The sequence below is a fragment of the Eublepharis macularius genome, chromosome 14 (assembly GCF_028583425.1).
Source record: "Eublepharis macularius isolate TG4126 chromosome 14, MPM_Emac_v1.0, whole genome shotgun sequence".
NCBI classification, from domain to species: domain Eukaryota; kingdom Metazoa; phylum Chordata; class Lepidosauria; order Squamata; family Eublepharidae; genus Eublepharis; species Eublepharis macularius.
Window position 1 is genome coordinate 14,102,022 of NC_072803.1, and position 27,581 is coordinate 14,129,602.

Genomic DNA, 27,581 nt, shown 5'->3' on the forward strand with positions numbered 1-27,581 from the left:
GCAGACCCTTATAGAATTGTTTAAAGACACTCTTGTTTTGTTTTAAGCCACGTTTAAGCACATCTTGCAATACTCACGATGGAATGGAGGAGGAGGAGGTGATCTTCGTATGCTGCTGTGAACTCCTTAAGGGAAGGGTAGGATAAAAATACAATAAATATCTAGGTACTACTGGACTCTTGCTGTTTTCTACTGCTCCAGACAGACTAACACAGCTACCCATCTTTAGATATCTAGGTAGTGTAGGAGCCTGGTAGTTGGTAGGGGTTTCAGCTAATTAAAAAAAAAAACCCACTGGAGTAATCATCTACCATTAATCAACTTAAAATTAAATACGTTTGCCCATGCCCAAAACTTTAAATAGACGAGCCTTTTTTAACATGTGACATGGTGTTGAAGATTAGCATGCATTTAATAGATAAAAGCAATTGCACGTAGGGGGAAGTGAACGCCCTTCGCCACTTTCTCTTTTGGGTCCCAACTCCAGTAGCACACCAGAACCAAAATAGCCTCCAAACCTAAGCCAGTTGCCCTTCAATTTGCAGCCGCCTCCCCCAGTCAAAATTTACCCTTGCCAATAAATCAACCCAGGCATTTCTGAAGCCGTCCACAAATTAAAAATCTGTACTCCTCTCTGGCTCTGGATGGTGAAACTATCGATCTGGGTTTTGGAAGCATTTTTCTCCCCTCTCTTATGGCAGACAACCCCAAGGACAGTGCCTGGGGACAAAAGGCGGCTTGTTAAGAGGTCTGGTTTATCTGAGCTGCTGCGGACGAGGTTTGTCAAGGAGGTACTGGCAGCTGCTGGAAAGCCGGTTTCTTTTTAAAGAAAACTGGGCTGGGGAAAGTGGAGGCAGGACCTGTAATGGCAGTTTCTGAAATGGGCTTTTAAAAGCAGAGTGACCGAGCTGGAAACTGATACCCTTGAGAGAGAAGCTCGCGGGCACGAGGCCTTTCAGCGGAATGTCATCGCTTGCTAATATGCTGGGCCCTGATAGTCTGGGGCGCTGTCATGCGGACTGGGTATTTTCTACAAGAGAAGCAGCCACAGATTAACTGCCTGACTGACTTAGGCTCCCAACAGGGCTGCAGAACCATCCAGGCAGGATCCTTATATGCAGGAACTAGGACGTCAGTGGTAGATCTGGGTCTCTGCTATTCAGCTGCCAAACAGCTGGGTCAGAAGCTGATATGCTACAGAAGGGGGAATGCTAAATATAGAATCATAGGGTTGGAAGGGACCTCCAGGGTCATTTAGTCCAACCCTCAAATATACTAGTTTTCACCTTTCGTCTGTTTTTCAGATTTATGTCCATTTAGGGGGAATCAGGGGAAAGCAACATGGAGAAAAGGATTTCATACATGCTGAACACACTTAGCAATGCCACTGATATTGTTGCAAATGGACTGCTTCCTTGGCCACCTCTGTTTGGCAGAGACCTACTTCTGCCACTAAATGTGTCCTTGGAATATGCTGAGAAATGAGATTTTTTGACTCTCGAAAGCTCATACCTTGGAAATCTAGTTGGTCTTTCAGGTGCTATTGGAACTGGATCTTGCTGATTTTATGTCCCGCTTCATGCAACTTTGCAGAAACAGAAGTTCACGTGATTAAAATTGTTCCTAGACTGCATTGCAACAGCATGCAGATGCTGAGGGGAATGCAGTGAAGTCAACACGGATGGGGAGGGAATGGGGATTGGGAAAGAGCCGTGTCTCAGTGGTAGAGCATCCACTTGCCATGCAGAAGGCCCCAGGTTCAGTCTCCGCCATCTCCAGATAAAAAGTTAAGGTAGTTGGTGATAGGAAAGACTACCACCCAAATTCCTGGAGAGTCGCTGCCAATCTGAGTAGACAGTACTGGCTTTGAAGGATCAGCTGTCTGATTCAGTATAAGCCAGCTTTATAGAATCATAGAGTTGGAAGGGGCCTTACAGACCATCTAGTCTAACTTGCCGCCCAATTCAGGAACTGCCTAAAACATCTCCAACAAGTATCCATCCAGCCACTTCTTGAAGACTGCCGGTGAGGGGGAACCCACTCCATCCCTAGGCAGCCAGTTCTACTGCTGAACTACTCGTAATGCGAAGAAGTTTTTTCCTAATGCCCAGCCGGTACCTTCCCTCCTGTAGTTTAAATCCATTGTTTCGTGTCCTATCCTCTGTTGCCAACAGGAACAGCTCCCTCCCCTCCCCTAAGTGACAGCCTTCTAAATACTTAAAGAGAGCAACCGTGTCCCCCCTCAACTTCCACTTCTCCAAACTGAACATTCCCAGGTCCCTCAGTCTTTCCTCGTAGGGCTTGGTCTCCAGGCCCCTGGATCATCCTGGTTGCTCTCCTCTACACCCTTTGCAATTTGTCCGCATCCTTTTTGAAGTAAGGCCTCCCGAATGGCTTACCATACTCCAGGTATGCGTCGATAGAATGAGAGCTGGAGTTCCCCTTGGATTAAGAAATGGGAAGCAAGCTGTGAATTCATGAGTTGCTTTACAGAACCAGAGTGAATTGTCTTCTGCCTGTACTTTGAACGAGTGGTATGTTAAGGCTAGCTAAAGTCCCCACTCCTTCAGGTGTTAAAGTCATATGAATATCTGGTGAGAACTTAAGCACTATTGTGGCAACAGCTAGGAGAAAGGACAGGACTGGAAAAGGGTATTGCTCAGAAAGGGCCAGTAGGGCTGTATTCAAGGCGGCAGGCCTGTCTCGTTATGTAACACAGAATGAACCTTTTTTTGAGGCCTGATCGTCGGGTGGGAGTGCCAGCCAAGAGATGAGATCATCGGGAGCCAAGAAAAGATTCCAGCTTGGGTGGCCTCCTTTTTTAACTCGATCTGTCAACGCTTCTCTTTCGGCCAAGTCCGTCTTCTTTTTGCTAAGTCGCTATGACAAGAGGTGGAGGTTGTGTGGACCGTTCAGAGCCTGCAATGGGAGTTGCACACTCACAAATTTCTGTGGGGTTTATCCTCACAGTTTTCTCCCCATTACTCAGCACTGGTGGCTCAGCTTGCATCCATGTACATATGAGCAAAGCAGAGGGTCTTAAGGGGAGGGGGGAGCTTTCTTTTTAGATGACATATACTTGTATTCTAGCAAGCACCATCTCAGAAGAAGCACCCTGTCCTTCAGGAACACTTATTCTGAGAAGACATCTGTCAATCACAGACTTGCATTAACATAAAGCTTTAAAAAAAATAAGAATAAGAAATGCAGTCTACTCTGTTGGGGCAACTTTTTATTTCAAGAGAGATCAAATGTGCTAAACGTTACAACTGATATGTGCAAAATGTGTCTATAGATTAACAGAGCAATTCTAAGCAGAGTTACCCCAGTCTAAACCTATTGATTTCAGTGGGCTTAGACCGGAGTAACTGTGCTTAGGGTTGCTCTGAAAGACTCTTCTCCTTACCCATCAATTTATGGAATACACCTTTCCATTGACGTGAGGAAGACATTTCAGTCTTGTAAGTCTGAAGGAAGATGAAGGGGACTTATGAGAACTTGCACAGGAGGGGAAATCCCACCCCCTCATTTGCTTCCCACTTGTCCCCTTGCTTCTTTCCACTTGCCATAACACCACATGGTCTTCCCTCCCTCTTCTACCAGGTTTTTGCACTGCACTTGAGTTGCTAGAGCAGTCCCGTACGTTGCTGGAACTCCAAGTTTGTTCGGCAGTACTTTTTATGTCTGTATATACAGCGTTTTGAACAGGATTTTACCCCAATGTTTGTTTTTGTTTTATACACCCCTCCTCTCCCCCTGTGAAAACAAAAACTGGTATCTTAACCTTGGTTGTCCCCATTGTACACCTTTTTTGATTCACATAGTAGGGCCGCTTGTGGCTGTTAGTGATAAGGGTTCAGGACCTTTTGGATAGCTCTGTTTGGAAAGAGGGCAGGGCCATCCTATTAATGGCCTTTGATGGCATCAGGTGAGAGGAGGTTGAGTGTCTCAAGCATCGCGGCCCTTTTCTTTGAGCTGGTGAGTCAGAAAAATGATTTAAAATACAGGTCCAGCAGCCAGAGCATGTGGTGCGTGGTCTGCTGATGTCTCTTGGCTCAAGGTGTTCTCTTTGGTCGCGGATACTGCTGAGTCCAAAGGACGGGGTACACTCATCCAGCTGATCCCAGCGCACATGAGCATCAAGAGAAAAGGATGTTCTAAGAATCAAAGAAGGTGAGTTTCAAGGTAGACCTCAGATTTGACCAGGACTGAAATGGGACCCCCAGAATTCAAGATCTCGAGACAGCCACATGGGACCCAAGGGAACAGCCAACAGCCCCATCCGATAAAACAGACAAGTTGTGATTTGGCAGGAGGAGGGGAGAGGAGAATGTGTAAGTCCGTGAGAAATACGACACCACTTGGCAGAGCCGTGCGAAGGGGCTCGTCTGCATCCCTTGGCAAATTTCCCCCAGCCCTCCTATGTGGTGACCACTCCAGCAAACACAAAACTTAAAATAGACTTCCTGGAAAAAATAAAATCCTACAGGAGCTCCAGGAAAGAAGTTGAGCCTGTTTTTGAAGAATCTTATCATAGTATTATTTAGACATGCTGGAGTCTGGTCCGATTGACCTTAGCATGCTTATGGAAGAACCTTGAGGACCAGTTCAGCCCCCCGAGGAATTCTCCTCTGGCCCCGCCGTGATTGCTGACTCCAGGCATTGCAACCATTTTAGGACATTTGTTTTATTTATTTAACAAAATTTATATCCTACCTTTTTCTCTTATAAGGGCCACCACAAGTTAAAATGTGCACAATAAAATCACATTTTAAAACTATTCAACCAGAACAAGAACAGTAACACATCATTAAGCCACAGATAAAAACATACAGAGACATAAAAACAACAATTAAAACAGTTAAAAATATTGGGCGCTAAGGAGGAATCCCAGAGGGGAAATGGCAACAGAAGGGGACAGATGAATCTCCATGGGTAGAGAGTTCCGGAGAGGTTTGGTGCCGTGACGAAGAAGGCCCTTTCCCAGGTCACCAGCTGCCTATCTCAGAAAGTGGGGGCACCCAAAGTAGGGCCTCTGAAGTTGAACGTAGTGGTCAGGGAGGTTCATAAGGAAATAGGTGGTCCTTCAGGTGAATATATGATGCTGCTACTGGTCCATCTAACTCATTAACTGGCAGCAGATCTCCAGGGCCTCCACCAGGTCTTTTCTGGCACCTCCTGTCTTTTAAGCTGGAGATGCCAAGGATAGGAACTGGACCTTCTGCATGCAAAGTCATAGCCACTCTCCCACTTTCTAAGAGGCTTTTGCTGAAATTGAACAGCAGGGAAGAGTTAGTGGGTGAGACGTTTGCCCCTCTCTTGCAAAAAATGGGATCCCTCTTACATCTTCTTGAGAACCAGAGTGGCGTGGTGGTTGGACTGGGAAGACTCAGGCTCAGTCCCCTGCTCACCAGAATGCCTCTGGGCCAGTGACACACTGTCCATTGAACTGACCTTACAGAGTTCTTGGGAGGATAAAGTGGTAGAGGGGACCTGAGGTCCATGGAGGAGGGTGGGATCCAAGTGTGGCGGACAGCATGGTACACTCTGTAAGAGGGTGGCTTGGATGTACAGAAGGGAAAGGAATGTATGCAGGGGTATGGACAATGAGGGCTAGAACCTTGTTCAGTGATGAGCAGAAGTCCAAGTGGGCCTGCTCAGCCCTGTGCTGTGCTGTGTAGAAAGTACTGGCAATTGCCACAATCATTTCTAGAGCCTTTGTGTTACCTTCTGTTGCAGTAGAGGACAATAGTCATCAATAAGTTTAGGGCCGAAAACTTTTCCAGATCGGAGGATGTCTATATTTCTCATGTAAGTCAGATTACAATTGATAGTTTGTTGACCACCCACTCCAATCCCTCGTTTTAATTTAATTTCCCTTTCCTTTGATTCAGTTGGCCCGCAGTGCTTCTCCTGCAGGCAAACCAGCTTTCTTTTCTAAGCTCATCTTGTCAGTCCACCTCACCAGCCTCCTTCCCGAGTATCATTTGAGATCCATGCCATATACAAGCTGTTAATCCAAAGATAAAGAGAGAGGACGTCTCGTCACATCCTGGCTGTCTGCACTTGGAAACCTGAGCAGGTTTCATGCCCAGCAGCCGGGTGTGGGGGGCAGCTCAGAAGATCTTCAATGTGTTGAAAGGGAAAATTTGGGCACACACCGAGAGCAAGGGTGGGTGTCAAGTTCCAAAGCAGGATTTAAAATAAACGAGAAACATCCTTCACTTGGCTAGTAGCTGGGCATCTTCTAGCCTTTCCTTTGGGTCTGTCTGTCTTCTCAGATTCCTTCCAGTACTTTGGCATGACAGACATGGAATTAAGTGTTGCAAATTGCTCCACCCCAAGTCAAAAATTCTTTAATCAGATATAGCAGCGGTATATCCAGTAAAAGTTCCTAGTAACTGCAGCTTGCTTGGAACTTCCCCCTCTTATTGTGCAAAACAGATGCATCTTTTTTGTAGGTAGTTATATCTTCTTGTAGTCAGTCGCTATGGGCTGTGGCTCAATGGGAGAGTATCTCTTTTACATGCAGGAAGGACCAGGCTCAGTCCCTGACATCTCTTGTTAAAAGGATCATGTAATAGGCGATGGGTAAGACCTGCACCTGAGATCCTAGAGAGCTGCTGCCAGTCCAGGTATCCAGGATACACCAAAAGTAGAAATCAACCAGCCAGAAATCAGAGCAGAGACCTGGGTTCCAATCCCCACTTTGCTCATGAAAGCTTGCAGGGTGCTCTGGGGCCAGTCAGTCAGCTTAACCTACTTCACAGGGTTGTTGTAAGGATCAGTTGGAGGAGAGGAAAATGATGCAAGTCATATCATGGGAGGTGTTACTGATTGGGCATCTGCACTCTGCCAGGATCTGGGAGACCCAGGTTCGAATCCCCACTCTGCCATCCAAGCTTGCTGAGTGACCTTGGGCCAGTCACATGCTCTCAGTCTTGCCTACCTCATAATATTGTTGTGAGGATAAAATGCAGAATGGGAGAATGTGGGTTGCCATTGGGGAGAAAGGTGAAGGTATAAAAGAAGTAAAAAAAAATCAAATGTGTTCATGTGTGCCCAACTGGACGTTAGCTGCCATTGTTTTCATAAAGTGAAGGTCAGCAGTGGAAGGCTGTCCAGTTGACCTGAGCTCCTGTGTCCTTAGCGCCTGTGTTGCCAACACCTTGTGTGATGTAATGCTGGCAGAGATGCTGGCAAAACTGATCCTGGCTTTGCACCTCGGTAGGTAATGCATGTAACTTCAAGGCAGGTTTTGCGCCCTGGCACTTGTCAGTGTGGAACTGAATCCCCAGCGAAAAGAGCCTAGGTGGCCCTTGATGCAAAAACAGACCCTCGTTCTAAACCAAGGCTTGGTTCCTGTGACCGTATTCTGCATGCACTTTGCTCCAGCCGCGGCACAGCACGACTCCTCTGCAGCTAGTACTATGTTTGCTGAAGGCTCATTGAAAACTACTGATTTTGCACAAACCAGTGGCAAGGGAAGTGTACTGTGCTGCACCCCAGGCAGAGCACTAGGGGAACACGGTCATAGGATCTAAACTTGGGGTTTAGAATCCCTGTCTCTGGGGTCAAAACGGTTTGACCAAGTTGGCTGCTTTTGGACACGGTGCTATGTTGGAATGTGATCCAAAACTTCTGAAACCAGGAAGCCTTCAGTTATTCTCTGTGTAAAGAAGAGAAGGGATAGAGCCTGCAAGCTAAATTTCTATCTATTAATAACAAACAGATGAGTGCAGTCTTTGATTTCCTTTTTTAATGTTTCATTTTTTTAAAAAAAATTGTGCATTATAAGAAAAACAACAGTAACAATAATCACAATTCATCAGACCTCTAACTCCTTAAACAGTACTTATTCAGAACACTTACATCCCTCAACAACGCATACAGCTCATTGAAATTCAGTTAGCTGTTTGACAAATAAATTGTGTAGTTAAATAGCTCAAAATTGGAATGTAATTCTTTTTTTGCCGTCATTTACAAAAAGGTTTCCAGATCTCTGAGAAGCTGGAAGTCAGTAAAAGCCCTGCCATCTGTCAACCTAATTCATTTAATTTAAATGGTTTTACTATGCCGGATTTTTTTTAATGCAAGATTTACTGTTCAAACTGAATTTTTTTTTCCATTTCTGTGCTTGGTAACATTTTTGCTTCTGTTAAAAGATCTATATTCTCTGAATATAATCAGGGAGAATTCCGAGCAAGAGACAACTTAGATCATTTGGAATGTCATATCCCTTCATTCAATAGAGTTCACTAAGCACCTTCTCCCATAATTTCATGGCTTTCGGGCAATGCTAAAATATATGCTTAAAATCTTCTCTTTTTTGAACCATATTTCCAACAACATGTATTGGTTAGCATGATCAATCCAGTTTAATCTATGTGGTGTAAGGGGCCATTAATAATGTTATTTTATAAAAGTTCTCCAATGTCTTGCCATTTATGGCTGAAGCAGCAGTAAATGCGAAGATCAACTGGCAATCTGTCTCAAAAATTCTGTCAAGCCCTTCTCTTATCAGTTTCAACTGGCCAGGGATATTATCACTTGTAGGCACAAGAGGGTGCTGCTAGCCAGTTTCTGTTCCTCCTGAATGTGTCGTCATTCAAAACAAATGGGCTAACTTGTGAGGTATCCAAACGAAGCCACAACTTAAGCCTTTCAGATACGTTGCCGCTGTATTCTACTTGCCAACTTTAGGCAGTAACTAGTGGCTCACACTCCCCTTCTAACCACCTCCCAGACGTTGACTTGGCTGGTAGAACACTTTCCCAGCTAAGCATCCCATGATCTCGGTGCGGTTTAAATTGTATTCAGAACTGAGCAGGGCTTGCAGAATGGACCACTCAGAGAAATTGCTTTGCACTCCATTTGTGTAGGGGGAAGGAAACTGGGATTGCATAGCTGGAGCAGGGTCAAGTGCAAGAAATTTGCTATTCTGCAAAACACGAAAGGTGCACCCAATTCTTTTTTGTAATATTGCAGAAGATTTGGGGGCGGGGGGGGGGGACCCTCAAGACTGTACATGCAGTACAGAGGTGGGCCCAAGAGCTTACTGCATTGCAAGGGATTTCCAGGCACTGGCCTTGCGTGCTGTTTCGTTGGTGCACTAGGGTAAGTTATTACAGCTGTTTGTGTTGCTTGTGCTTTGGGGCCAATCGGACAACAAGAGTTTATCTTGGTGTTGCGACAGCTAAAAACTAACATCGTTTTCTTACGAAAGTTTTCAAACGCACAAGATTATTTTTATTTGCTTTCTTGAAGTTAATAGTCAGAAGGTTTAAATGGCCCTATAAATTAGATAAACTCTTGAAGGATTGATCAGTCGAGAACTATGAATATTTTGGCTTCCAGATGCTTAGTGCATGCAAGTAAGGGGTGGAAATCTTGAGCTCCATGTCCTGCTTTTAGTGTTCTGTTTTCCAGTGTTCATAATTATCTGGATTTCTCCAGTGTATAATACTGTATCGCAATGCAAAGTCCATATTCCCCAAAGATTCTAAACCCCCTGAAGTTAATTCTATGCGTGCTCAGTCAAAAGCCCAAGTGCATGTGCAGAAGTCATTTGCAATGTTTACTCTCAGTGAAATATCTTATTGTTTTCTGTTTTTCTTTTCTGTTTGGATCAGTTGATTGTCTCATTGCCCTGACCCGGATGGCCCAGCCTAGCCCAGTCTCAGAACCTAAGCAGGGCTGGCCTTGGTCAGTAGTTGGATGGGAGACCACCAAGGAAGTCCAGGGTTGCTGCCCAGAGGCAGGTAATGGCAAACCATCTCTGAATGTCTCTGGCTTTGAAAACCCTACAAGGTTGCCATAAGTTAGCTGTGACTTGACGACACTTTCCACCACCGTGGTCTCATTCTTCACAAATATTTTCTGTGGTTTCATTCCTCATCTAGATCTAAAGCTATTTCTTGTTCCCTAGAGTCTTGAACGGAAATGGAGAGGAGGGTGTTTGAATTTCCCGCAGGCCTCTTCTGTAGCTGGCAATGTGAGATGAGTGAGGGGCAAGTGAAACTGAAATTCAACACTGATCCTAAGTAGAGTTACTCCAGTCTAAGTCCATTGAATTCATTGGGCTTAGATGTGAGTAATTCTGCTTAGGATTTCAGTGTAAGTTTCACATTACTGCAAGCTGGGAGAGTACTCTTGAAAAACCAGGGAAGTCAGGGAACCCAACACTCACCAAAGAAGCTCCTAGTGGTCCCCGGCCCAAGGGACATCTGTCTGGCCTCCACCAGAGCCAGGGCTTTTTCTGCCCTGGCCCCAGCCTGGTGGAACGCTCTCCCACTGGAGATCCGGGCCCTGCAGGACCTACTACAGTTCCACAGGGCCTGTAAAATTGAGATGTTCCGCCAGGCCTTTGGTTGATGACCTGCGGGTGTCCCCCCTTACTCCATCTAAGATACCACCTCTTCTATGATTGCCCTTGGCTATGCGTTCTGCCTAGGGCTGCCAGACACCCTGTCACCCCCGCCCCTCCCTACCTGGCCAGTGGGGGCGCGCACACCTTCCATGCAGGCCCCCTGCGGTGCCGCACGCCCCTGCGCACAGCAACCGCCAGGATCAGGCCTATTTTGGCCTGGATGGGGGCCCCTGTGGAGCGCAGGAGCGTTCCTGCGCTCCACAGGGGCCCACAACGGGCCCAATCCATGCCAAAACGGGCCCGATGCGCACCTATTTTGGCGTGGATCGGGCCCGTTTTGGCGCAGATTGGGCCTGTTGTGGGCCCCTGCGGAGCGCAGGAACGCTCCCCGCGCTCCACAGGGGCCTAAAACGGGCCCAATCCACGCCCAAACAGGCTGCGTGGTGATGTCACTTCCCAGCAGTGACATCATCATGCTTGCAGGAGCGCGCGCGCGCACCACCCCCCTCCAGGTAAGAGCCAGGTCTCAATCTCCTGCTGGGAGATCGAGGGGGCCTGGCAATCCTAGTTCTGCCCACAGCTATGACCTATACAGGCCTTTTATCAGTATCTAAAGTAGCCTATGTATAATGGTGCCTGGTCCTGGAGTATTTTAGTGTAAGTTTTAAGTGTGTTTTGAAAGTTGATTATTAATGTATTGTGTCTTATTGATGATGTGAGCCGCCCTGAGCCCATTCATGGGGAGGGCAGGATATAAGTCAAATAAAATAAATAAATAAATGCTAAACTGATTCTGAATTGAACCAGGCTCTACCCTCACTAAACAAAATAATGGATTAAGAAGATATAAAGCTCTTACCCCAAGGCAGAGTGTTCTGCTATCTCCTTTGCATTGTCTGCTTTTGACTGGCAGTGCTTATTCCTTGTCCTTAGGAGGGAAAGGTCTTTCCCCAGGACCTAAGTGCTGAGATCTTTAAACTGATCACCCCCCTCTCAACCATTAGATGGACCTTGGTCTGATCGAGCCAAGCAGCCTTGCTTCTGGGGTAGAGGGGCAGGTTACAAGACTGCAAAGTGAGTGTGCATGGAAGTACATGATTGTTGAAGGTTTTCTCAGTTTCTCAGTGTTTTGTGTTTTACCATCTTGTGCCCTGTAAGCATTGTGCTACTTAGCTCATAAATCAGACAGTCCCGCGTTGAAGCTCTGCAAATTTAATGTGAAAAGGGAAAATTATATCTAGTACAGAAAAACGAAGTCACCTAGTACCAAATGGATAGTTCCTCCATCCAGAGACACTTGCTACCTTTAAATCAGAAAATGAGAATTCCAAGATGTGGACAGCCAAAGTGTTTACTGCAGGTGCAGTAAAATTATGCAGATTTATCCAAATGACAGTTTTGATTTATGTGGTCTAATAAATCAGGCCAGTTGTATTGCTTGTAATAATTAAGTGCATTTTTACATTACCGTTTTATGGCTCACTTTTATTGAGTCTTGGGCATACTTTCTGCAGGAAATTGGCAACTCAGTGAGAACCATTTGTTCAGGTCTGCCACCAGCGCAAGGACAAATGTTCTGTCCAAATGCAAAATTACACACCGCTGAGATGCTCAAGGAAAGAAGGAAAAGGGTAATGGTGTAGCAGCAGGCCGCAAATCACCACAGGAGAATAAAGAAGCAGCGGCTCCCTTCTTGCATCCCCTCCCCATATGCTTCATGCTTATTTCCTTCCCACAATTCTCTCCTGCACCTGAAAACCAGGGCTTTTTTTCTGGGGAAAGAGGTGGTGGAACTCAGTGGGTTGCCCGCGGAGGAAATGGTCACATGGCTGGTGGCCCCGCCCCCTGATCTCCAGACAGAGGGTAGTTGAGATTGCCCTCCACGCCACTCAGCTTCGCGGAGGGCAATCTCAACTCCCCCCTGTCTGGAGATCAGGGGGCGGGGCCACCAGCCATGTGACCATTTTCAAGAGGTTCCGGAACTCCGTTCCCCCGCATTCCCCCTGAAAAAAAACCTTGCCGAAAACCATAGCATACCCTGCTTTCTGAGAGTGCATACCCTGCTTTCTGAGAGCTTCGATGAGAACTGAGATAGCGTCATTTTCATCAACCTGGAGCTCCAACTACTGCCTGTGGGTGACGGTGGGGACACGGTGACCTTGTGGAGCAGTGGTTTCTGGCTATTTCCACCATATTATGAAAACAGCCTTGTAGCGAGTGAGCAAGGTGCCTTCATATACGGATATTTGAAACGAATGGTTTCGTTTTCATTTTTGTGTCTTAGGCTAGTCCTCCTTGTGTTTGATACTTAGACCACTGATCCACCTAGCTTGGTACAGCCTGCTCTGACTAGCAGCAGCTCTCCAACATTACAGGAAGACAGCTCTGCTACCCAGACATTTTTTTTTATCAGACTGGACTTACTAAAAGTTGAACTGGAGCCCTTCTGCATACCTTCTGCCACTGAGCTATGGCATCTCCTTTAAGAGGACACTTCCCTGGGGCACAGAAGCCATGCCATTGTTAGGGCTCAAGTCTGTAAAGGACCTTGGAACTAAGACCTTAGGGAACTCCAGTAAAGATTTAGCTTCTGTGTCCACATTAGCTGAATCCAACAAGGAGTTCAACTTAGTCATGTAACTTACCGTCAGATCATTTCCCCCCTCATGTATCTCCTGTTTTTCTTGAGGTGGTATATGTAGGAGCAGGGCTTCTTTTCTAAAAGAGAGAGAGAGAGAGAGAGAGAGAGAGAGAGAGAGAGAGAGAGAGAGAGAGAGAGAGATCTTAGTACTCGTGATGTTTGCCGGTTTGGGGAGCAAGCCCACCTGCCAAAAGAGGAGCCAGTACTGCGGAAAGAGGTACTGGTACTGCATGCTGGCACATACTGCCAGCTCTGCGTAGGGTATGGCTGTCCAAGCACTGACCACAGCCAGATCTGCTTCGCTTCAGGATCATGTCTCTTCCAGCCATCCTGTGTCAGCTGATGACACCCTGCCCACTTCTAATGGGAAGCCACACCAATTTTGTGTTATGTTGTTCCATCTGTCCCACTTACCTAAAAGGTCTGTGAAACTACAACTGGTCTAATATAGTGTTGGTTAAACTTCCCAGACACTCCATGTCCCTCCATCTCTTCCACCTGAGTGGTTCTCATCTTTTTCTTACACTTGGGACAATGCTGTCCTTGCTCTATAATTAAAATGGTGCCCAGAAGACTCGTTTTATACGAAGGCTTGAGTCAGAGGGGAGGGAAGTCAGTTATCCTGTGTATCTTTCCACCCCAAATTCTTCCCCCACCCCGCTCTGTTTTCAGGACCTTTTCCCTGCAGCTGTTCATTCCCAGCCCCTCTGTAATCCATTTTTTGGCCTTGCCGTGATGGAGGTCGTTCCCCACTGAGGTAAATTCTCTGTGGACAATTGGGCTCCCAGTCACCACGACAACCATTAAATTGCCGTAGCTGCTTCTCCACCCAGTTAGGTTTCACACTCGCAACTCCTTGCCGAGTCTCAGATTGCTTGGGGGCACGAAGAGGTGTCATCTCATTTTATTTTTTTCTTATAAAGCCAAGCTGCGTGGCCAGTTTAATTAGCTCTCAACCCAGGGACTCTGTGCTGGGAAAGGCAGGCCTGCTGGTCTGTGTTGAATGAGAGCAGGGTCAGGAGGCCTTTTGCACTGGAGCAAGAGGGGAAGGAAGAGAGGAGGTTGTTCCTTCACCTTAAATGAAGCAAAAACACCAGAGCTGTGCTCATGAACAACAAATACTGTGCCTGTTCTTACACCTCAGAAACCTACCAAGCTGCCTGCCATATTGTTTGGTTAGGCTTGATTTGTGGCACTTCATTATGGGAGAATCTAGGATTGCTCTTTCATAGCTGGGTGTCCCAAAAGCTACTAAATCTACATGCTCATTTCATCATCATCATCATCATTATTAATGTCATATATAGTCCGCCTTTTTCACTCAGACTCAAGCTGGATTACACAGTGTGAGATTAATACAGTCAGTTTCGAGGACATTTCCATAAACAATGCCATAGGGTAAATAAACGCAAGTTTACAAAGACGTAGCATTAGTAAGAATCCAATACAGAGTTGAAGAAATGCTGAAATGGGACACAAGCAATTCTAGGGCTGACATTAGACCACATGAAGCACAAATAGCTCATAGGAGCACATATTTAAGACTCCAGGTAGTACGGAAGGCAACATAGTGGTGAAATCTTATGGTCCTTAAGTCATTAGCACAAGGTTAAATGCAACCATGTACTTTCTTCATCATTCCCAGTCATATGTACAGTGTATATCCATGTATGTGTGTAGGGCTTGCTATGTTTGTTCAGCTGTACCTATGCCTGTGCAGTGAATTCACAGGCAAGCGTCTCAGAAGGTTTCTGGTCTGACCAGTAAGGTCTACAGTCTCTTAAATGCACAAGAAATGGACATTGGGCAAGATTGCCAGTCCCTTGGTGGGAGCAGGGGATACCCGGCTCCCAGTCTGCATCCCCACCACCACCACCACTTACCTGGCCGATGGAGGGGCAAGTATGGGAAATGGGACCAGGATCTCGGGAGTATTCTCCCATGCAATCCGGAGCTCTTCCTTGTCGTGCTGGGAAGTTCCCCCTGCATGCACCCCCCCCCCCAAGAACCCCTGATCCGCTGGGTTGGGCTCCGGTGGACCTGGCAATCCTAACTTTGGGTCATAATGGAAAAACGTGTGCTGCATTCCCTCCCCCCTTTTAAAAATGAAACTTAAGATATAAAATATTAATATCCCATTTCTCCCTGCACTTGAGCCAAATACCCTTCCTGGAAAAAAATATTTACTGGCCAAGAAATTCTACTAACTCTTAAGCAGTTGCAGTAGCACAAATATTAGGGGCAGGAGAGGAAGGGGAAAGAACTCCCCCCCCCCAAAAAAAACCCACAAGAGATCCTGCTTTCTGTTTTTCAAAATGTCCGCAGTGCTTTTTATATGTATAGTCTTTGTTGTAATCCTTATAACAACCCTGCAAAGGTGGTCATAATTGTTATCGTCATGTTGCAGATGGCTGAGAGAGAGAGAGGCTTGCTGAGTGAGTTTTGGGCAGAAACGTATTTCTAATCTGAGATTGTGTGCCTCAGTCTTTTGGCTGCTGTGCTAGAACAGATGTGCCACTCGCTCTTTCCAAAGTCAGACCTAAAACCAACATGTCCCTAAGAGGCAAGGGTCTCATTAGAGACTTGTCATACTATGAATGGCATGGAGAGTGCAAATGGATTATCTCCCCAAAGTGATGACTGAGTGGCCGTGTCTTGGAATGCATCCCAGGAGCAAGGTCCCTTTTCATACGTATGCCGGAACAATTTTATTTTTTTTTCCCTCCTTCATTTACAGGGGGGGGGGGGGAAGCAACTTGAAAAGGCTGCTGTGGGTCCAGCCAGGAAATGAGGCCCCTTTGCACTCTGAGCTTGGCTGCAAAGAGCCTGTAGCATTTTCATGCCAACAGAGTTGGCTAACTTGAAGGGCCCTTGGCGGTTTCTGTGGTCCTCGTGTGGGTTTATAAAGTGCTACAGCTGTGAAATGCTGCCTGGCATCTCTGAGCCACCTACCTGGGAACTTGCCTGTGCAGCTGGGTTGTAACTGGACGCCTTTCTTCGGGCACCTGCTCCTGCCACCACAGTGCCTGCCTAGAACAGATGCCTCAGGCAGGTGAGTCAGTCATCTTTCTGCCAGGACCCTCTGGAGCACTGAGCATCCAGCTGCAAAGACTGCCCCTGCCTGGCCTCCTTTCTGTTGGCTCCTTTGCAGTCAGTGGAAATACTCTGGTACTGCACGGGCAGATCTAAATCACAGGCACAATCAGGTTTAATGACGTCTGTCCCTCTCCCCTGACGATCTTAAGGTTCAAAGAGACTTTGAAAAAGACTATGCATCTCTGACCAAATGCATCTTTTTTCCAGAGTCATACAGCCTCAGTTTGCCTTGGGCCGTGCAGGGAAGAAGGGAAAGGTTTACTATTTGGTACTGGGCTGCTCCATACTCTCTAATCAGCATTCGAAAGGAAAAACACATATTTAAATGGCACATCTTTTCTCCTTCAAAATACTAAGACCGAAGTGGGGAGGAGTTCTGAATCTCAAAAGCTCATACCCTGGAAATCTAGTTGTTAAGGTGCTACTGGACCTGAATCTTGCTCTTCTACTACAGACCAGTATGGCTAGCCACCTGAAACAGTACCAGACAGTGAACCTAAATGGAAGACTAAGGGCTGAATATCCTTTTCCTCCCCTGAAAGGCCTTGGGGAAAACTGCGAGTGTGTGGGCCTGCAGTTTGTATTTGTTAGAAGAATACAGATATGTCAACTTTGTCACATCTGTTTGCACCTTTACTGACTGTTTGGGGCTAGAGAATGATTTGTGCCAGTGATTTCTCAGCACCCGCAACAAACTACAGTTCCCAGGATTTCCTTGTGGGGAACCATAGAAATCTGGTTTGTAATTGATACGTTGTGTAACTATGCCTTATCTTACTGATCGTGTTCCTGAGCAGAGATTGCCCTAGAATAGCAGTAGCTTCCTGAGTGGTTGCAACTGATTTACCAAGATGTAAAATTCTGGACTGCTGGAGAGGTGAAAGAGAATGCCCTCAAGTCAGAGCTGACTTATGATGATCCCTGGTGGGGTTCTTGTGGCAAGAGACTAAGAGGGGTAATTTGACATTGCCTGCCTCTGCAACCCTGGTCTTTGTTGAAGGTCTCCAATTACTAACCAAGGCCAACCCTGCTTTGCTTCTGAGATCTGACCAGATCAGGCTCACCTGGGCTATCCAGGCTGGAGGCAAGATGCTTTTTTAAATGCTTCCCTGTGTAAAATGCATGCAAGTAACTACTCTTCCACGTAAAGGGAATTTCGTAGCATAGGTGAACATTGTAAAACGCTCCAATCAAAAACCCAGCTACCTCATTTTGTGTAGAGTGTAGATCAGTGGCAAACGTGGTATAAAAATCCTGCACAATACATGATTGGAAACATATGAACATGTGCCCCCAGTCAGCATGATGAGAACATATGATGGAATGTGCACATTGTAGATTTTCTTGAACTTGGACTTCTGTATCGAACATACAAAGTTGCTTCATGCCAACTCAGATTACTGGTTTGTCAAGTCGATCCTGGGCAGAAAGAATGATCTATCCCAGCTTCTGCTACTGGACAACCTTGAACTGGGGCATGTCAGGGATTCTGAAAGAGAAGCCTTATTTTCCTCCTCTGCGCTCCAGCTCTTCCAGGGATCAGAGGAAAGAGAGGAAACCTGAGCTCCTGGCCCGACACATTAAGTTGCTATGACTCTTGGTGCCTCCCAAACACCTGGAGATTTTCAGCTGGATCTTCCGACAACTGCGAGCCAAAGACGTCACTACTTTAGCCTCTTGGAGAGGGCCTGGCTGCTGTGCAGTGGCAGATGTAACCCTTCAGCCATGGCAGCCAGGTTCTTTCTTTGCTTTATTACAGAAGCTATAACATTCTGGGCAAGGAGGGATTCTCTCCACTAAGTACAAGAACAGATGCGTCATTACCCTTCTTCCAGCTGAGATGTGTTCCTGTTGGACTGTGTTACTCACATTGGCATATCAACTTCACATACTGGCCAGAGGTGTGTCTGTTGGGTCATGGGGGGGGGGGGCGTTAGTATTGTTGATGAAACGACAGCAGAGGGATAGTTTTTCTAAAGACAGCCTAGTAGCCATAGATCCAGAGGAGTTAGCCATGTTAGTCTGTAGTAGCAAAATAGTAAAAAGTCCACTAGCACCTTTAAGACTAACCAACTTTATTGTATCATAAGCTTTCAAGAGCCACAGCTCTCTTCATCAGATGCATCGGACGAAGAGAGCTGTGGCTCTCGAAAGCTCATGCTTTTCACAAATGATGGCTTTACTTTTCAGCATTTGATGTTACTTACTCCTTGTGGTAGCAGCAGCGACAGGCCCCAGGGTCTAATCTGCCTCCTCCCAACAGTTAACACTTGCTCCTCCTCCGTTGTGTTCAGCCAAGAATAAAAAAAAGATGGAGGAAGGATGGTTGTAGCTGTGCAGAAAACGGGTTCAGGTGGCAGGCTCGGGAGAAAAAAAAGGTGGCCTCTAAAAAAAAATGCAAGCATTTCGAGTGACTTTTTTCTTCAGGTGTATTTTGAACCAGTGAAAAAGGTTTTTGACTCTTAAAGCAAATACAAAACCGTGTACAGTGTGTGGTAGGTAGTTATTTACTGTTCGACTGCAAGGTCAGCAGCCAGGGCAGCAGAACAATCAGAAAGGCTAAAAGGGGGCAGAAGAAACCGTAACAGCAGCAAAAGCAGTAGCGACAGTGGCAGCAGCAACACTGATGCTGCCACTGCCACCGTCTCAGCCAGTGCAGGGTACAACAGTAAAGACTCTGGCACTGGCGACAAGGAGAACAGGAACAACAGTAGCGGACACAATGGGGGCAACTAAGACAATAGCAGCACTAATACAACCCCACTGTTGTCAGCCAACGTCCGTGACTCAAGCCTAACCTTGCATGGGCACCACCGGATACATAAACTAAGAACGACAAAATATTCCCGTGTATAGGAACTACAAGGTTCCACAATCTCTTTAAGAAATTTTTAAAATTATTTTATATTTTTTGAAAGTGCAAAGTGCTAATATTGTGCAAGAATATAACAATGAGATTAATCAATAGTCACTCCAATCCAGCTGGTAAAGTTCATCAATATGCACACAAGTCCAGCTGGTAAAGTTCATCAATCCATGAGCAGAGCAATCAATACGTGAAGGCAAAAATTCAAGTGTATCACACAGATGCCAAGACAGTGACCTCCCAAGTCCAATTATCCAGCGTAAGAGCTGTAGCTGAGTGTTTCTTCAAACCAACATCCGTGACTCTGCAGCAGGTGCGGAATCATGTAGGCATTGTCCTGTGTGGAAACAGCGAGCAGCGGGAGCACCTATGTGCCTGTGAACGATGAGCCCATCCACTCGCACGATTCCATACCAGCAACTGTGTCCTTGAATGATGACTGTCGGCATCAGTACTTGTGGGAGAGATGCATTTATACCCCACTTTTCTCCCCAGCTCAAAGCAGCCTAGGAAATCATTTCTTCCCTCCTCCATTTTCTCACTACAACAACCTTGTCAGGCTGAGAAGATGTAGTGGATTCAAGGTCACCCACTGAGCTTCCATGGTAGAAGTGGGGATTCGAAACCAAGGAATCCCAGGATCCTAGTCTAACATTCTATCCAATACAGTTCACCGGATCCCAACAGAAAGGGGTACATAGTCATGGAAATCACAATGCTCTTCTGGTATGTGGGTGTGCAGTGCAACTTTAACCGCTGTACGTACTTGAAAACTGAATACTTCACTGGAACATTGGACTGTACACCCTGGGAGGTCGAGGGGGTGATTCAGCCACCAGAGAGTTTCAAGACTGACATTCTGTTCCATATCTATGAAGAGTACAAGGGATTCTTTCAGGACGTCGTGTGAGCCGTACAATTCTGCCCAATGTTTTTGGATGCCTATAAGCGCATCCTCCTCTATCAATGGGAGGTGAAAATCATCATTCTCTTCACAAGGACTGGCACAGGACTGCCTGAAGCTCAGATATGGAGCTGACTCGATGCAGGCATTCCACATGCAATGCATCATCCATTTGGCAGTCCCCTGTACACGACTTGCTATCAAGGTCAGCCACAGGTGTGCTACCAGTGCAGGTCTTTCAAGCAGTTCCAGTAAGCCTGTAAGCAAAGTGGGTGCATCAGGTGTGGAAAGTGAGGCCACGCCACCACCTCCTTTTGCAACAACACTGTATGAATGCTGAGCAGCATGGAAAGGCACACATATCATATGTGCCAACCACCTAGGTGACATTGACAGCGAGAGGATTTGGTAGAGCGGCTAGAGGAGTAGCAGCAATGTAGGGCAGCAAGACAAACTGTGGAGGCATCTAGGGTGACAAAGAGTGATACAGAGAAAGAGCAGTAGATGGAGGCAGAGAAGGGACAGGAGGAGGATGCTGTCGAGGAGCAGGAAGGAGTGCAACGATGATCACTGCACATGACATTGAACTCCTGCCGAAAAATGCTGTTGCCCGCCACTGCTCAAAGCATCAGTGGAAGAAAAAGAAAACGGTGGTGTTGCTAGCATTATTACATCACCTCCGGGTACTACCTGCAAGCGACAACGAGTAGCTCTGGGAATCGCGGATGGAATGGAAGTGACGTATTGATGTCAGTGATATCATGATGTCACATGCATGCTTCCTTGTCCCCACCCCTCAGGCCTCCCACCAGTTCTATTTGCACTTTGGTTGTAGAAAATAAACCATTTGTCCTTTTAAATCCCATAAATATGCCAAGTAGTGCAATTTTATATGCTTTAAGTTATATGTGATGCAGGTTTATGTTGTTAAAATAAGTTTAGGTTTGATAGGAAAGTAGGCCTGTGCAGGCCTCCTGGGGATTGCTCTCTCGCTCTCCCTTTCTCTCTCTCAGTATTGAATATATTTAAATTTCCTCCAAAGTTTCTTTATTTTTTTCTGGAAATGAAGAAAACAGAAAAAGACACACACATTCCATAATTTCCAAATTTCCAGACTTTTAAATCTTTACTAGAAGGTTTGTATGTGGGCCTTCTCAATCAGATCTGACCCTCCTGAGTTCCGCAAACTGTCCTGCAAGATTGAACTCAATCCCACATAAGGTTTATTGGGTGCATTATCCCACCTCATCCAAGGAGCTCTTGGAGTCTTTTAAAAAATGAAGAAATTAAAGAAGTCCATAAACAACTGTTGAACAGCAAGACGAAAGCCTGCGTCACTCACTTAAAATACAACGTCCATTTCCTAATCCATCAAATAGGGCATAAGAATAGCCCTGCTAGAAATATATATGAGTAATTTGGGTGTCCTTTTACTTTGTATTCCAAAAATATATAAACTTGGACAGGTCCTCTTGGTAAGAGATTTTTAGAGTAGTGGGGTTTAGAACCAAGAAGGCTTTACGTTATTGCCCACCCTCTTTCGACATATTTCAAATTTTAGCAGTTATCCTTGCAGACCCACTTGGCAGGCTCTATTAACCTGGCTTATTTTCATCCTGCCCTTCCTCCATGGAGCTCAGGGCAACATACATCATTCTTCCTTTCCCGTTTTATGCTTACAACTAGGGGTGTGCACCCAAAAAAGATTCGGTTTCCCCACTTCGGGTTTATCGGAGGAAAAGATTAGGAAAAACCCGAATCCCGAAGCAAGTGGCAAGCTGCTTCGGGATTTGGGTATTTAAGCTGCTTCGGAAAGCTTTGGGTAGAGCGGCAGCAGCTGCAGCGCTTTTCTTACTGTTTGCAAACAGCAAGAAAAGTGCTGCTTTCAAGCTTCCCGCTGCCTTTTTTTACCTGATGGGAGAGGGGAGGAGGGGATTGTAGTGAGTTACTCACTACAACAATACTGGGGCTGATTCAGAAATACTGAATCATTCTGAATCGGGCCTGATTCGGATTAACAACTCGAATCGGAAACCCAAAGCGCACAGCACTACTTGTAACAACCCTGTGAGGTTGGTGAGACTGCAAGAAAGTGACTGGCAAAAGTCACCTAGCAGGGTTCATGGCAGAAATTAAGTTTGCAGTGCAGTCCTGAACACAGTTACACCCTTCTAAGTCCATGGAAGTCACTGGGCTTCAAAGGGTGTCACTCTGTTCAGGATTGCACTGTTGATCCCCAGATGCTACTCCAACCACTACTCCACACTCATTCTCATGATAGATGAGAGATTCCGCCGTTGCTTATCGTGATGGCTAAACATGGCCAGGCGGAACGTTGAACAAAGTCTGTTATGCTTAGATGGTGAATGTTTCATCATCTTGTTTTAATATGAATTACTTGGTCAATTTGAATTATTGAAACAGTCCCCTTCACTTCTGTTTTGCGGTCAGAGGTTTGAACAAATAAAATATGAACATAGAGTGATGCGAGCCGCAATGTTGTTCCTGAATGTCGAGTTTGAGATTGATGGTGTTAACTTTGACTTAATTCTTGGTTGCTTTTGGCCTTTGCAGAAAGGAAACGGCTTGAATGTCAGGATCATTTGCAAGCTGGCCTCCAGGCAGGCTGCTGTACCCCTCTAGAACTGTATGATAGAGTAATGGGCCTGCTGTCTGTAATCCATTCCTCAGGGTTAGAATTGGCTAGGTAGGGATTGATATTATTCCCTTTCTTGTGATCACATAGATCCCTAGAGATTAATTACAGCATTGAGGATGCCTCTTATGTTTTTTTTAGTTAGCAGAGCCAGGTTGTCCACTGGCCAGATGTGTTGTCCCATATGCTAAATATTGGGTATGTGTTTAAACCTGCGGTGGGGTAGCTCTGTTATATTCTGTGCTATTCAGATGTCTGTTTCCACCGTCCCCGAATCAGTGCATGGGTCACTCAGAGTTTTTTTGTCGTTCCAACCAGAGCATGCTTTCAGCTGCCATAGTCATAGTTGTGTCTAACATCGTGCCAAATTTTCATGAAGTCCACTTTTATCTTTAAAAGATGTGAAAAATCCTTCAAGAAGCACCCTGCCTTGGAGTTGTTTACAGCCCACGTATATTGCTCCTGCTCCAGTGCCAATTTGGGCAGGGGGTGGTGGTGGTTCATTGTGATCCCAACATTGTCTAACCACACTACTTAGTTAGTAAATATGTACCGTCTGTGTTCTAAAGACCTGCCCATTTTTTCACACTGAGTTTATTGAAACTAGTCCACAAGATCATAAGCAGAGCCCCGGTCTCGACCCAGTCCTGGGTCCAACCACTACCATGTCCAGGAAGCTCACAATGAGGGCATGAAAGTGAGAGCTCCCCACCTCCCACCCTCCCACACACTGTTAATCTGCCTCTTTTTATCGAGTTTCTCTGAGTACCTGATGTTTTAAAAGGAGTCAGGACCTCATCCTCAAATTTGTATTCCCTAAATCCAATGTAAACTGGCATAGTTGGCCTTAAGAGTTCACTTTCCTATTGCTCCAGGGTCAGGAAGGATTGCAGCTCTGCTAAACAAACACTTCATCATGCATTCGTACAGCCAGGGGTAGAGAACACATTGTTCATGGTTTATACCATTGTAAACTTTTACAGGGTAGGCAAGAGGAACATTTCCAGTAAAATATGGAGATGCTTTCTTCTATTCTTGGCCAGCTCTTGAAAAGGGCTTGGAGTGCTTCATAGTTCCTGATTTATTGGTGGTTTAATTTTTGTTCTCTCCCTCGCGTATGATTTAGCAACTTGCTCGGCAAATGTTAGTTGGCTCTGCAGGCTTCTGGGTCCAGATTTTTCTAGCAGGAGAGGAAAGGCAGCAATCCTAGTGCCAGGGAACTGTGGCATCCACAGAGATGTCACGAGGGATGGCCACAAGCAAAAATGGCTTTAAGGGGGGATTGGACAGATTCATGGTGCATCAGTGGTTACTGGCCATGGTGAGTAAAGGGAACTTCCATTTTCAGAGATAGCAAATTCCTGAGTACCAGGGTGGAGAAAGCATCAGGGAAAGGCCTGGGCATCTGTGCCCAGTTTTTTGGCTCTTCAAGGCAATAGGTTGGCAACTGTGTGAACCCGTGTTGGACTAGATGGACCACTGATTTGATCCAGCAGGACTCTTTATTTTCTTGTGAAGGCAAGAGATTTGGTACATACAACATATTTAAAGATAGCCAGTAGGTAAAATGACAGGCACTATAATAGATTTGGGCACCATGTGTTCTCGGGTAAAAAATAAAATTAGAATTCTCTACCAGAAAAGCTGAATTCTGTGGCCCAAATATGTTATGAAAATGGGAGTGGGGGGAGATCTTATTTTGTATCATTTGTTCTAGAGAGGGATAAAGAGCTATGCAGGCCATTAAATCTCAAGAGGTCTTGCTTAGAGCCTTTCTACACGAGATGCCTTGACACATGCTTATCAAATGTAGGGAGATGCAATGTTACCCGGGAAGTGTAGTTTTAAAAGACAGAGCTGGTGGAGATCACTCCTCAGAGGGTTTGTTAATTTCATCTTTGCCTCCCAGAAGGCTTAGTCAATTTCATATCTCCAGTCTAAAACTGTATTGGGTCGCAACCAGAGGGCAGTGAGGAATGGAAATGGGTTGGAGCTGCCTTCCAGAGCCGGGCTTCGACCTGGAGAGGTTATAATGAGCATGTACTCTGGTTTACCCAGATCCTAGTGCAATAATTTTAACCATGCTGACTCTCTACATTGGCTTTCCCCTTGGTCATAAGGTTGTTAACATATCAGGCGGAGTTGAGGTACAGGATATCCCAGCTCGGATTCCTCAAGTTGCTCACTACTTCTTGCTGGACTCCTTCACTTAACCTTGGCCTCCCATTGTCACAAGCTCTGGTATTAAGATGCTCTTTTTTAGCCACAATTTCATTCCTCTGGCAGCCTGTGCTTCAAAGACATGACGGCATGCAAAAGTTATGCGTTTCCAAAAAGGAAGCTGACACCCCTCGCTTCTGCTTTCTCTCCTTTTATGCTGTCTGGTTCAAAATTGCTTGGGTCCAGCAGGGTCAGATTCTCTTTGGAAGTCCAGGTCATGGTTCAGCCGCGGGTTGGCTTTCTTTTTACATTCATCGCTGAGATATTTTTTGCTGGTATAAAAATAGCCATTTCTCAAGGACCCCAAATGCAGCCTACTGTGTTTGGGTCCATTTATTTTTAGCTTGTTGACTTTTTCTGGGTATCTGCTATTGTAAAACATTCAAGTTTGAAAGCGGCACCGTAAAGAATCATCCAAAATCTCTGTATTTCCCCCCTTGTAACAGGTGGTTAGAAGTGCAAGTCGATAATCTGACTTGCACTCAGCGCTGGGTCCAGTACCTCAGGTTGCTTCAGGAGTCAATATGGCCCGGGGGAATCCTGCCGAGGGCTCCCAAACCGCTCAGGACAGAAGAACAGAAGGCAGAGGCAGAAAAGCAGGCCCTGCAGATTCTCATGGGGATCTTGCCTGGTGAGTTGCCCACTTAGTGAAATGAGCACAATGAACGGCATATGCTCTTAGAGTCCAACAAGGCTAATTGGCTAGCCTACATCGGGGGGGGGGGAATAACTTCCCGAGGTGTAGCCATGGATTCATTATACCTACTCTCGGGGGTCATTTCGTAGAAAAAAAGCTGGAGGAACTTATTAGCATAAATCATTAGCATAAATCATTAGCATATGCCATGTCCCTTGACATCACCAGAAGTGTGTCATTAGCATTACTGATTTGCATGTGCCACACCCCCTGACATCACCCAATGTACCCAATCCTGGCCATTCAGGGCCGAAATTGGGCTGAAAATGGCCAAAAAGGGGCCCAAAATGGTCAGGATCAGGCCGCTACTGAGCAGGAGAGTGATCCATCACCCGTGAGAGGCCCGATCTAGGCCGTTTCGGGCCCAATCCAGGCCAAAATGGGCCCAAAATGGCCGAGTCAGGTGGGCGGAGCCACCTGTCATGTGACCTCTTTGGGGAACTGCCAGAACTGCATTACTGCGCGTTCCCCCTCAAAATGAACCCTGCCTATTCTCAATTCTGGAGGCCTACCTGGTAATCAAATGTAGAATCCTAGATATTGAACAGCAAATGTTATTTAGCCAAGCTAATAAATCTTGTTCCCCTCTAAGTTTTGAGATTCCCCTCAAGACAGGTGGCCTGGCTACATATTTATCTGCCCTACAGGCACCACATTTCCGTAGAGCTTTTTCTCTTGCAAGATTCAACTCTATGCCATCTGCAATTTTATATGGTAGATATAAGATCACATATCCAGATAGTTTGCTTGTGCAATCATAGCAGTATCGAGACAGTTCCACACTTCCTGCTTTATTGCCAACTATATGCAGACTTGCACCTCAGATATTTAAACTCAGAATTAGTTAATATCAGGGACCTTCTAGATTCCCTAAAGGTCCATCGCCTTTTGAATGACTCCTTGCCTAAAATCACTGAGAGGGTAGCAGTGTTTCTTTATATGGCTGTAAAATTGCATCAGGAAAGTTTTCAGAAATAGTCTCTGTTCTATGTTTCTGCACCCTGCTCTGTGTTTATTGTGCCGATTAATGCCAGTAAAGATTGACTGACTGACTGAACGAGTGTTGCAACCGCTACCTCTTGAATTGGAAAGGGTGGCATAGAACTCGGAGAGGCATCCGAGTCTGAGAATCCCTGTGATCCGGATATGAATCTGGAATTTTTGGGTTTTCTGTGGTGGAATGGGTTTCAGTGGGAACCGGGAAAAGATAACATGACCACACAGAGGGTGATGTGGGATCCAGCTCCTTAAATCTGTTTCACAAATACTTTTCTCACCCTTGGAGGGGGGGATTGGAAGCCACTGTCCAAGCAACTATCATTCTACCATTAAAGGCAGAGCAACGCATGGTTTCTCCCTGCATAGCCCCCAGGACACTGAAGATTGCCTTGCCCTAGAAGGAGGAGCTAAGGAGCCACTGCCCAAGCAACTGCCCTTCTTACCATCAGCGGAAGACTTTTTATTTTATTTATTTTTGTATTTTTATTGTTTTTTTCATTGTGAGCCGCCTTGAGTGCTGTAAAGTAGAAAGGCAACTAATAAATATTTTTAAATGACTAAATTAATAGGATCAAAGATTAAAATCCAGCACCAGTTTTAGCCTTATCTGCAGCTATCTGTATGTTTTCAAGGTTGCACATCCACAAGGGCTAGAAACTTGTTTGCTTTTAACAAAACAAGCTATTTAGACACAGAACATTTGAGTTCTAGCTTAGCAGGACAGACCATGTTTTGTGTCTGATGTGCGTGTTATGTGCCATCAAGTCGCCTCTAACCTATGGTGACCCTATGAATGAAAGACCTTCAAAATGTCCTATCATTAACAGACTTGTTCAGATCCTGCAATCTAGAAGATGTGGTTTCTTTTATTGAGTCCAGCCATCTCTTATTAGGTCTTCCTCTTTTCCTACCACCTTCCATTTTTCCTAGCATTATTGACTTTTCCAGAGAATCTTGTCTTCTCATGATGTGACCAAAGTACGATAGTCTTAATGTTGTCATTTTAGGTTCTAGGGAGAATTCAGGCTTGATTTGATCTAGTACCCACTTGTTTGTCTTTTTGCCTGTCCATGGTATCTGCAAAACTCTCGCACCACATTTCAAATGAATCAATTTTCTTCCTGTCAGGTTTC

General features: G+C 45.7%; 1 protein-coding gene across 2 annotated transcripts in view; it reads left to right on the forward strand.

The window, feature by feature from the left end:
* SNX19 (sorting nexin 19) overlaps positions 1 to 27,581 on the forward strand; it is a 47,382-nt gene that overhangs the window by 16,742 nt on the left and 3,059 nt on the right. For both annotated transcript variants that reach the window (XM_054998550.1, XM_054998551.1), the window contains exon 9: positions 25,199 to 25,383. In XM_054998550.1, the coding sequence (XP_054854525.1) occupies positions 25,199 to 25,383 (185 nt within the window). The remainder of the gene's footprint in view (positions 1 to 25,198; positions 25,384 to 27,581) is intronic.